The sequence below is a fragment of the Rhincodon typus genome, chromosome 26, assembly GCF_021869965.1.
Source record: "Rhincodon typus isolate 14 chromosome 26, sRhiTyp1.1, whole genome shotgun sequence".
Lineage (NCBI taxonomy): Eukaryota > Metazoa > Chordata > Chondrichthyes > Orectolobiformes > Rhincodontidae > Rhincodon > Rhincodon typus.
The window spans coordinates 38,230,921-38,242,372 of record NC_063357.1 but is presented as its reverse complement, the minus strand read 5'-3'; the positions used below and the strand labels follow the sequence as shown (position 1 = coordinate 38,242,372).

Here is an 11,452-nt window from a genome sequence, read left to right as displayed (position 1 = left end):
GCACGGAGGGCCCCAGCCCCGGCCCCGGCCTGAGCACGGAGGGCCCCAGCCCCGGCCCCGGCCTGAGCACGGAGAGCCCAGCCCCGGCCCGAACACGGAGCACCCCAGCCCTGGCCCCAGCCTGAGCACAAAGGGCCCCAGCCCCGGCCTGAGCATAGAGGGCCCCAGCCCCGGCCTGAGCACAGAGGGCCTGCTCCCAACCAAGCACAATGCTCCCACAACCAGAGCACAGAGCACTCCAACAAAGCAGTGTCCCCATCTCAAATTAAAGCCACCGTCACCACAGAGGCCCCAACCCCCACTGTGCATTGGATGGTGGGACTGTTGTCTGAGAAGAGACTGGGAAGACCGGGTCTGTCCCCTCTGGGATTTAGCAGAATGTGAGGTGTACTGACTGGAACATGCAAAATACACACAAGGATAAACCTAAGAAGCTAAGTAATGGTTAGCACTGCTGCCTCACAGCACCAGGGACCCAGGTTCAGTTCCACCCTCGGGCAACTGTCTGTGTGGAGTTTGCACATTCATCCATTGTCTACATGGGTTTCCTCCAGTTTCCTCCCACAGTCCAAAGATGTGCAGGTTGGGGTGGCATGCCCTGGCTAAATTGCCCCATAGTGTCCAGGGATGTGCAGACTAGGTGAATTAGTTGTGTGGAAAGGGGTCTGGGTGTGGATGGGATGCTCTTCAGAGTGTTGGTGTGGAGTTGATGGGCCGAACGGCCTGTTTCTACACTGTAGGGATTCTAGATATTGACCACCTCCAAATGGTTTTTTTCCAAAATCAAAGAATTTAATTTCAATGTATCCCAACTTAATTACTTGTTTCACAACTGTTTACCCAAACTTTCAATGAACCAGGTCATGCTGTTGCCCTGGGGCCTGTTTTTGGTTAATGGAGATTGTGTTAACAATAACAGGCAGAGTCCCCAAAGTACATTCACAAACAGAAAGTGGCTGACAGGCGCCAGACCAGTCCAGGGACTCCCAGCCTCCGACCTGATTGCATCGGTAACGCTAAAAAATGCCACCGATTTCTCATTAGGATGTTTATGGTTTAGCTCTTCCTAATTACACCAGAAAATCTTCTCCTCAAAATGCCAGTTGTTCCAGTTAACCCCTTCACTAATATTGATTGAAATAAAAGTGCATTCCCGTCACCTTCGCCTCAAACTTGTGACATATGTCCTTCGTCAGGGCTCAAGGTGACAAGAACAGAAGTAGAAAATAGGCAACAAAATGACAGGATGTCAAGCAGTGTCTGGCAGAGAGAGGGAGATGGAAGCTACCTACCTGAACTCACACCTCAAATTATGTCCATGATTAGGAGTAGTCAACTATGACAAAATGAAAGTCATACAGCACAGACACAGACCCTTCGGTCCAACCAGTCCATGCTGACCATAATCCCAAACTAAACTAGTTCCACCTGTGTGCCCCTGGCCCAAATCCCTCCAAACATTTTCTTATTCATGTACTTATTTAAATGTCTTTAAAACGTTGTAACTGTACCCGCATCCACCACATCCTCTGGAAGTTCATTCCACACATGAACTGCTCTCTGTGCAAAAAAAGTTGCCCCTCAATTCTTTTTTAAATCTTTTTCCTCTCACGTCAAAAGTATGTCCACTAGTCTTGAACTCCCCCACCCTAGGGAAAAGACACCTGCCATTCACCTTATCTACATCCCTCATGGTTTTATAAACCTCCATAAGGCCACCTCTCAAGCTCCTACACTCCAGTGAAAAAAGTCCCAGCCTATCCAGCCTCTCCTTATAGCTCAAACCCTCCATTCCTGGCAACATCCTGGTAAATCTCTTCTGAACCCTCTCCAGTTTAATAATATCCTTCCTGTAACAGGGCGACCAGAACTGGACACAGTGCTCCAGAAGAGGTCTCACCAACATCTTGTACAACCTCAACATAATGTTCCAACTCCTATACTCAAAAGCTGAAAATTCTAAAGGAAAGTCATTGGACTCGAAATGTTATCACTGTTTGTCTCTCCACACTTCGTTGGGTTTCTGCAGCAATTTCTGCTGTTGTCTGTCTGAAATCCTGGAGATTTCATCTCATGACCTTGCCCATGCTCTGACCATTCATTACCACACACCTATCCCTGTGTCACACTGTCTCTCAGATCCAATCAGATGATGCTTGGCTGTCAACCTAATTGTTTTATCTTTCCCATTTTCATTATTTTTATATCTGGTCAAGAGAAACGTTTAAACACAGTGACAAAAATAAATCAAACCTTTTTGATGTCCCTGTGTTTTTGTTTTTGTGGTAGCCCGTAGCAGTGTGCTGGAGATTGAGCATCAGTTACTGGAGAACCCAGGTCAATCTTCCTGGTACCTCTACTCTGTTTCTGTTACTTATACCATCGACTAGAATAAGTGCACAAACACCCATAGCAGTGTGCCTTAATGTAGCACCCTGTTAGAGTGACACAGCGGCTCAGTGGTTAGCACTGCTGCCTCACATCACCTGGGATCTAGGTCCAATTCCACCCTCGGGTGAGTCTCTGTGTGGAGTTCATATGTTCTCCCTGTGTCTGCGTGGGTTTCCTCACACAGTCTAAAGATGTGCAGGTTAAGGTGGATTGGCCATGCTAAATTGCCCCATAGTGAGCAGGATAGGTGGATTAGCCATGGTAAAGGCAGGGTCACAAGGATAGGGTTGGGTTTGGGTTGGATACTCTTCGGAGGGTCAGTGTGGACTTAATGGGCTGAATGGCCTGATTCCACAATGTAGGGATTCTATGTTCACTGAACACAAAAGCAAAATCCCATATTGCTTCATAAATTGATGCACTAAAAGAGGAGGTAACGGCCTGGTGGAATTTGAATCCAATAAAAATCTATAATTAACAGCCTAATGTCAATTGTCAGAAAAAACCCATCTGGTTCACTAACGTCCTTTAGGGAAGGAAGTTGCCATCCTTACCTGGTCTGGCCTACATGTAACTCCAGACCCACAGCAAGGTGGTTGACTCCTAACTGCCCACTGGGCAACTAGGGATAGGCATTAAATGCTGGCCTAGCCAGCGGCGCCCTCATCCCGTGAATGAATAAAAAAAGGCATCTGAAAGAGAGGAAGGAATGATGACAGAAAGCAAGGTTGAAATATGGAATTGAGGGGTTTTTATTAAGGGTGGTGGATGATGACTATTATCTGAACAAATACCCAATTTAGTGCGGCAGTAACTGCCCACCTCTGTTTCAGACACCCCTCTAACATATTCATTCAAAAAATTACAGAGAGAGTAAATGTTACAATGGGATTGCTCCCACTATTAAACCATTTCATGTTTAGTTAACAATATGTAAGCCCCATATCAACATCGAGAGGCCATGCAAGAGAACAAGGCTGGGGTAGACTAAAGACAGAAGTTGGGAGAGATGGAGCATTTGGGGGAGGGGAGGAATACAAGGTTTAGGATATTGCAGAGTTAGGCTGGGCTGAGCCCAGAGTTTGTGCACTGATTGTGTGAGGAGGAGCACACAGCTCTTTCAGGCTCAATAAGACCTGATTGAACCCTCTACCCCACCTCTCGCCTATAGCCCTGAACTTCATAGTCAATCAAAAACCTCTCTAAATCAGCCTTGGATATATTCAATGACTCCATTGGTCTGTGTGGAAGAAAATTCCAAAGTCCAGAGAAGAGATTCCTCCTCATTAAATGGGAGCTCCATGATGTTGAAAGTATACCCCCTGGTTCTAGACGCCCTCATAAGGTTCTCATAAGGAGAACTATCCCCTCAATATCTACCCTTATAAGCCCCCACCCCCCCATTCAGAATCCTATATGTTTCAATGTGATCAAGCTCTCACTCTATTTGCAATGGGGCACGGGGACGCTATTGGGAATCAACAATGGGGAGGCTTAATGGGGAGCTTCCTAAAGGATGGCAGAGTTGAACAAATTTCCATTGTTGGAGAATTTAGCCCCTCTCAATCAGGATCTCGTTCCTAATTTCCATTCAGTGACCTCACCACCGCCCCCCAACTTTTGGTGTGTAACAAATGTAGTGGTGACGTCACTGGGCTAGCAATCCACAACCCCGAGTTAATGTTCTGGGTGGGGGAGGGGGAGGAAGGGTTCAAAGCCCATCGTGGTAGATGGTGACATTTGGTTCAATAAATAAAAAGCTAACCTAATGGTAACCATGCGACCAGTTCTCCCAAGTTTTAGAAGAGTCAGAGCTGACTTAGTTAAAAGATATAAGATCCTGAGGGAAATTGACCAGGTGGATGTGGCAAGGATGTTTCCTCCTGTGGGAGAATCTAAAATGAGGAGGTCAGAGTTTTGAAATAAGGGGCACTCATTTAAGACTGAGATGAGGAAACTTTCTTTTTCCCTCTCAGAGATTCCCCAGAGTAGTGTCCTAGGCCCAACCATCTTCAGCTCCTTCATCAATGACCTTCCCTCCATCATAAGGTCAGAAGTGGGGATGTTCGCCGATGATTGCACAACGTTCAGCATCATTTGTGACTCCTCAGATACTGAAGCAGTCCATGTTCTGCAACAAGATCTGGACAATATCCAGGCTTGGTCTGACAAGTGGCAAGTGACATTCGTGCCACACAAATGCCAGGCTATGACCATCACCAATAAGAGACAATCTAACCACTGCCCCTTGACATTCAATGGTGTTACCATCACTGAATCCCCCACTATCAATATCCTGGGGGTTACCATTGACAAGAAACTCAACTGGCTACAAGAGCAGGTCGGAGATTAGGAATATTGCAGCTAGTAACTCACCTCCTGACTCCCCAAAGTCTGTCCACCATCTAGAAGGCACAAATCAGGAGTGTGATGGAATACTCCCCACTTGCCTGGATGGGTGCAGCCCCAACAACACTCAAGAAGGTCAACACCATCCAGGACAAAGCAGCCCGCTTGATTGGCACTACATCCACAAGCATCCATTCCCTCCATCACCGATGCTCAGTTGCAGCAGTGTGTACTATCTACAAGATGCACTGCAGAAATTCACCAAAGATCCTCAGACGGCACCTTCCAAACCCACGGCCACTTCCATTTGGAAGGACAAGGGCAGCAGATACATGGGAACACCACCAGCTGCAAGTTCCCCTCCAAGCCACTCACCATGCTGACTTGGAAATATATCGCCGTTCCTTCAACGTCGCTGGGTCAAAATCCTGGAATTCCCTCCCTAATGGCATTGCGGGACAGCCCACAGCAGGTGGACTGCAGCGGTTCAAGAAGGCAGCTCACCACCACCTTCTCAAGGGCAACTAGGGATGGGCAAGAAATGCTGGCCAGCCAGCAACGCCCACATCCCATAAAAATGAATAAATAAAAAAAAAGGTTTGAGAGTCTTCGGAATTCCTTTCCTCAAATGCAATGGGTTGCAGAATCCTTTATCTTTAGGGCAGTGATAGATAGATTCTTGATTACTAAGAGGATGACAGATTATCGGGGATACTTTGGAATGTAGAGTTGAGGTTAACATCACATCTTATTGAATGGAGGATCAGGTTCAAAGGGCAGAATGGCCTGCTCTTGGTCTATATTAATGATTGTCATAGAAACCAATCTGGTTCACTTATGTCCTTTAGTGAAGGAAATCTGCTGACCTTACCTGGTCTGGCCTACATGTGACTTCAGACCCACAGCAATGTGGTTGACTTTTAACTGCCCTCTGGGCAATTAGGGATGAGCAATAAATGCTGCCTAGCCTGTGGTATGCATATCCTTTGAATAAACCAGCAATGTCACACAAACAACAATAAGCAGATAATTTATTTTCAATGCGAAGTAAATATCGCTCAGGGTAGCAGGGGCAAACTCTCTGTGAATACTGCCCTCGGATCACTTATATACTCCTCAGAGGGTAACACTGGAGTCTTGGGATAACATTGCACACAGGCCGCTTGTACTACTTTAGAGTGCCAGTTACAGTCAGTGTTCAGATCTCTGGGGTAGGTTTTGAACCCACAACGTCTTAGTGAGAGTGCCACCACTGAGCCAGAGTCAAACCTGCCACCAACCAACACTGGCACCGAAAGGGGTTTGGGAAATGAAGTAAATGAACAGATGCATCAGACAGTCACATTCATTGGCTTTCCACAAGATCCCTTGTGGACAGAGCGATGGATGCAAGGGTAAAGATATAAAAGATCTGCCTTTTGTTAGCATCTAATTTCTAAGGGTCCCTATTTCTGTCTGTAAGCTTTCGCAACACGGCCTCGAAATAATATGTCGGTCGATAGCACATAGACCTTGTGAACTTGCAGCACTGAGCTGCTTTATCAGAAGCACAGTCTAATCTGTCATCTCACTCAGTAGTACAGAAGCAATTTAATTCTAATCTCCAGGAATGTGGCTGAGCTCAGGAATTCCTGAAGAGACAGTAGCCCATTCACAGAGGCCAATCCAGATGGTGCTTTTAAAAATAAAAGATAATTGACTGATAAATATCATCAGTAAATTATGTGGAGATTTTTTTTGGTGCATATGCCACAAACAGGGCTTGCAATGTTTTATACCCCTTCCCCAGTCTGTGATGACTCTCTCTTCCCATTACCCCAGACATTCACCATCACAGGGTACTACTCGTGGATCCTGGCCTTCCCTGTGATGTGACCCCTTGCTTTGGCAAAAGGCTTCATTATACCTGCGTGACTGTAGAGTTAGAATTAAACTTTTGGAGAATTCTGCTCTTATTTCATCCATTCATGAGATGAAGGTGTCTCCGCCTAGGCCAGTATTTATTGCCCATCCCTATGTCCAGAGGGCAGTTAAGTGTCAACCACATTGCTGTGGGTCTGGAGTCACATGTAGACCAGTTAGACCAGGTGCTCCTTCACCCACCCACACAAGTAAGATACGCCTGGAATTTTCTTCAGGGGAACTGGATGGAGGGGAAGATGAGGAGGAGCTCTAGCCTTCTTTGGAGATTTGACCAGTGCCACGTCTGTACAGGGCATGCGTGGCACAAAGCAGCCACACTGAGTTTAAAATCCATTTGTCGATTTATTTCAATTTTCAAAAATTGACGGATTCGGCCAATGTGGGATTAGCATTCCCACCCCGTCCTTTCCCCTCCCACCTCTCTCCTCCCCTTCCTTAGCTTCTACAAATTGGCATTGTTTCATGTTTCTTGCTTTCCCTCAGCAAGGCTCTTCAATGCTCCAATTTGCCCTGTGTTCTTAGTGCTAACACAGTTAACACTGGTTATGTATAACGTCTAGGGATGGGCAGGCAGTGATGTAATGGCACCAACGCTGCCCGTGCAAGATCCTGTGTATCCACTGGGAAGACACACCAACATCAGGATCCTGACCAGGCCAACATCCCCAGCATCAGGGTACTGACCACCCTTGATCGGCTACAATGGGCTGTGCACATCATCTCCATGGCTGACACGAGACGCCCCGAGCAGGTGCTCTACTCCCTGAAACAGCAGGCAAGCCCCAGGTGGACAGGGGAAGAGTTTCAGTGATACCCTCAAGGCCTCACTGGCGAAGTGCAGCATTCCCACAGATACCTGGGAATCACGGGGGCAAGACCGTCCAAAGTGGAGGAGGAAGGCATCGAGCACCTCGAGACTTGCTGTCAGGAAAAACAGAAGCCGGGCAAAAACAGCGAGAGAAATGCGCTGCCACACCAATACCCCACACCCAGAGCCTGTGGAAGCCCCATTGGGCTGTACAGCCACCTACTGACTCACCGTGAGAGTGGAAGAGAGTCATCCTCGTCTGCGAGGGACTGCCGATGAGATGAGATAGTAATGTGCTGGACTGGTATTCTAGAAACTCAGGCTAATTCTGGGGATATTGGTTTGAATCCCACCTGAGCAGCTGGTGACTTTTTGCATTCAATAATGAAAGAAAGGATAAATCTGGAATAAAGAGCCAGCCTAATGGAGATCATGTAATTATTGTAAACTGTTGTAAAAAAAAATCTGGTTTATTATTGCCTTTTAGTGAAGGAAATCTGCCATCCAAAAGTGACTCAGTTTACAGCAATATGGTTGACTCATAACTACTCTCTGGGCTATTTGGGATGGATAATAAATGCTGGCCTAGCCCGTATTGCCCACACTCTAAACAAGATTTCTTTTTAAAAAAAGAGCTAACTGTTGTAGTGTATTGAATATCACATTGTGTATTTTATCCACTTGAGGCTACCATACATACACATGACCGCACAGGGAGTCTGCTTGGAAGTCAATCTTAAGAAATAAAGGATTCAAGTTAAACAACTTGCTCAGTTCTGATTCTAAATGTCTCTGGCTGAATGTATGACTGTTTCTGTCCTACGAAGTTAACAACTGTTTAACAGTCCAATGTTGTACTGCAGATCAACATGTAATTTATCAGCTAGCCAGAACGCCAAGAGAAAAGGCAAACTCAGTCACAAACACCATTTCTCAGGCCTGAAGGGTGATCTTATGCAAAATTATCACCGCAATGTGCAACCCTTCAAAATCACTGAGCTGGCTGCAAATCACCTTGGGATATCCTGCAGTCAGTGCAGGTGCTATTGAAATGCAGTTTCTTTCTTTATAACCAGGAGTGGGAAAAGGTAATATCCACAAAGTTGTTGCAAATTAAACTGTGACGGTAACCATGATATAGAGGTGCCGGTGTTGGACTGGGGTGGACAAGGTCAGAAATCACAAAACACCGTGTTATATCCGACACAGATAGTAGGAACTGCCGATGCTGGAGAATCTGAGATAACAAGGTGTAGAGCTGGATGAACACAGCAGGCCAAGCAGCATCAGAGCAGCAGGAAAGCTGACGTTTCGGACCTATATCCGACAGGTTCATTTGAAAACACAAGCTTTTGGAGCCTGGCTCCTCCTTCAGGTGTTGGCGAGTGAGGCAGTATCAGACACAGAATTTAGAAGTAAAAGATCAAACGGTCACACCCAGGATGTATTAAACAAACCTAAGAGGCTGCTAAATCTTTAATCAGTTAGAAGGTTTGAATTGATTAAGATATATTTGTAAATCCCCGTATTCCTTTCAAGTCACTACCCTGAGAGAACTAAAGGTTTTATCAGTGTAAAGAAGAGGTGACATTTTAGGGCAGACAATGCATGTTAGGTGTGAGGCCTTGTGTAAAGTCTGTTTGCATTTTGATTTGGAGTCAGACTGGTTTTATTTCTAAAGTAAGAATTTATAAATCGCCACATTGAGTGACTGTCTATAAATTGTGTGCTTTTTGAACAAAATAGAATATATCTGCAAATACAAATTCACCCCAAAGATTTACGTGTGTGTGTGTGTGTGTGTGTGTGTGTGTGTGTGAAGGAGAGTGAGAGAGTGTGTGTGTGAGGGAGACGAGTGTTTGTGTGTGTGTCTCTCTCTCTATCTCTCTCTCCGTGTCCCCGCCCCACCCACACATTCTCTCTGTCTCTTCCCGTGCCCCTACCCACACACACACACACTCTCTCTCCCCCCGCCCTCCCCCTCCCCAAACACACACACACACACACACACACACACTCTCTCTCTCTCTTTCTCTCTCTCTCTCTCGCTCCCTCACACAATCTGAAAGCCTGTGGACTGTAACCTGGTGTTGTGTGATTTCTGACCTTGCGACGGTAGGACAAAACACTGGTAAGTCATAAATTTCAGCCTGGATTCAGATACATACACAGAGCGGTCCATGCACAGAATGAGGCTAAGTGTTCTGGAATCAAAAATACTGCAATGGGGTTGGGTAGTGTGAGTGTGGGGTCATTGGAGATGGTTCAATTAGACCGTCTACATCTGTAAGGATGATGTGATCAAAGAAAGCTGGCGAAATGTCTTGGCCCCCAGTCAGGTTAAATGCCATCAGACTCTTGCCGATTCCTTATTTAATGCAAAGCTGTCTTAGTTGAGTTGAAAATTGGAGCAGTTTCTTTCAGTCTGGTGCAAGTATCGTTTACAAACCATTCAAATTTCATAGGGTTCGAGCGTCTAGGTAAGTCAGTGTCTTACAATAGCTCTATCTCTCCTATCTTTCTCTCTCTCTCTGTCCCTGGCCAGTTTATGACAATCTTGTGAACATGAACAATAACCAGAGAAATGAGGTGGACACCTAATCACTTCTGTGAGCGGCCTAGCTGCTAACAGCCTGTCACCTCATCCCTAGGGGCTTAAACCTGTACTCCCCACGCCCCTCTAATGTGTGACTCGTCGAATCTATAGTAAGTCAAACTGCTTCTGAAGTAACTAGAAACATGAAGGAGGATGTTGGACAGCTGGAAAAGAAAAAACAGTGTCTATTCAGCCAAGAACTGTGGGAGTTTACTGTCATAAATGCTGGCCTGGACAGTGACGCCCACATCCCGTGAATGAATAGAAAACTGAATTTAAAGAAAGTTTTGTGATTTTGTCAGCCGCTTCCATTATGGACCTCCATTCTTCACTGATATTGTTAACTGAAGCTAAGAACTGGGATTTGTTTAGACTGCCTGGTGTTGGATAGTGTTGAGAGTGAAAGGTAACGGGCCATGAAGAGGAAATGCATAATTCAAACGGCGAGCTTACCATACAGTTTCTGAATGGCCATCTTGTCATCCCAGCTGAGGAGGAAGTCTCGGCCCAACTTTTTGTAAAATGGAGACATCAAGGCGTTTTTAACAGGAGAGTGCTCAAGGCCCAGGGTGTGGCCAATCTCGTGGGCCGTGACGATGAACAGGTTCCTCCCTTTGCCCCGGTTGAGAGACCACCTCTCGTCGTTGTCAAAGTGAGCTTCGCCTCTTCTGGGGAAAAAGGCATGTGCCAAGGCACCACCTGCAACAGAACACAGAGAGTAACCTAAAATACAGGGAGGAATTGCCAGGATCACCCTGTAATGCAGATGTGAAATAGGATGGTATGAAGATTGAACTCAGGTAGTGCTGCTCTCGTGGGAGGTGGTGGTGGTGGTGCAGCGATCATGTGAGTCATCCAGAACCCCAGACTGAGGTTCTAAAGGCACAAGTTCAAATCCCACCCTGACAGATGGTGAAATTTGAATTCAATGAGAATCTGGAACACAAAGCTGACGGTAGAGTTATGGAGGCTTACAGCACAGAAAGTGGTCCTTCAGCCCATCAAGGCTGTTCCAGTCAAAAACAACCACCTAATTATTCAAACCCCATTTTCCAGCACTTTGGCATCGCAAGTGCAGATCTAAATATTTCTTCAATGTTATCAGAGTTTCTCACCCTTTAAGGCACTGAGTTCCAGATTCCCACCACCCTCTGGGTTTCCTCATATCCCGTTTAAACTTCCTGCCCTTTACCTTCAATCTATGCCCTCTGTCCCCTTCATTGACAGTCACTGATCTCTCCAACAAGGGGAATAGTTCCTTCATGTCTAACCTACCATGCCCCTCATAATTTTATACATCTCTATCTCAGTCTCCTTTGCTCCCAATCTGTCCAATCTCTTTACATAACTAAGACTCTCCAGACCTGACAACATCCTAGTAAATC

General features: G+C 46.0%; 2 protein-coding genes across 3 annotated transcripts in view; both read right to left on the bottom strand.

Moving 5' to 3' along the window:
• LOC109930943 (GAS2-like protein 2B) overlaps window positions 1–11,452 on the bottom strand; it is a 253,141-nt gene that overhangs the window by 148,635 nt on the left and 93,054 nt on the right. The window lies entirely within an intron of this gene.
• The window catches only part of mmp28 (matrix metallopeptidase 28), a 109,253-nt gene that overhangs the window by 18,367 nt on the left and 79,434 nt on the right, over window positions 1–11,452 (bottom strand). For both annotated transcript variants that reach the window (XM_048612622.1, XM_048612624.1), the window contains exon 5: window positions 10,521–10,766. In XM_048612622.1, coding sequence (XP_048468579.1) covers window positions 10,521–10,766 — 246 coding nt within the window. The remainder of the gene's footprint in view (window positions 1–10,520; window positions 10,767–11,452) is intronic.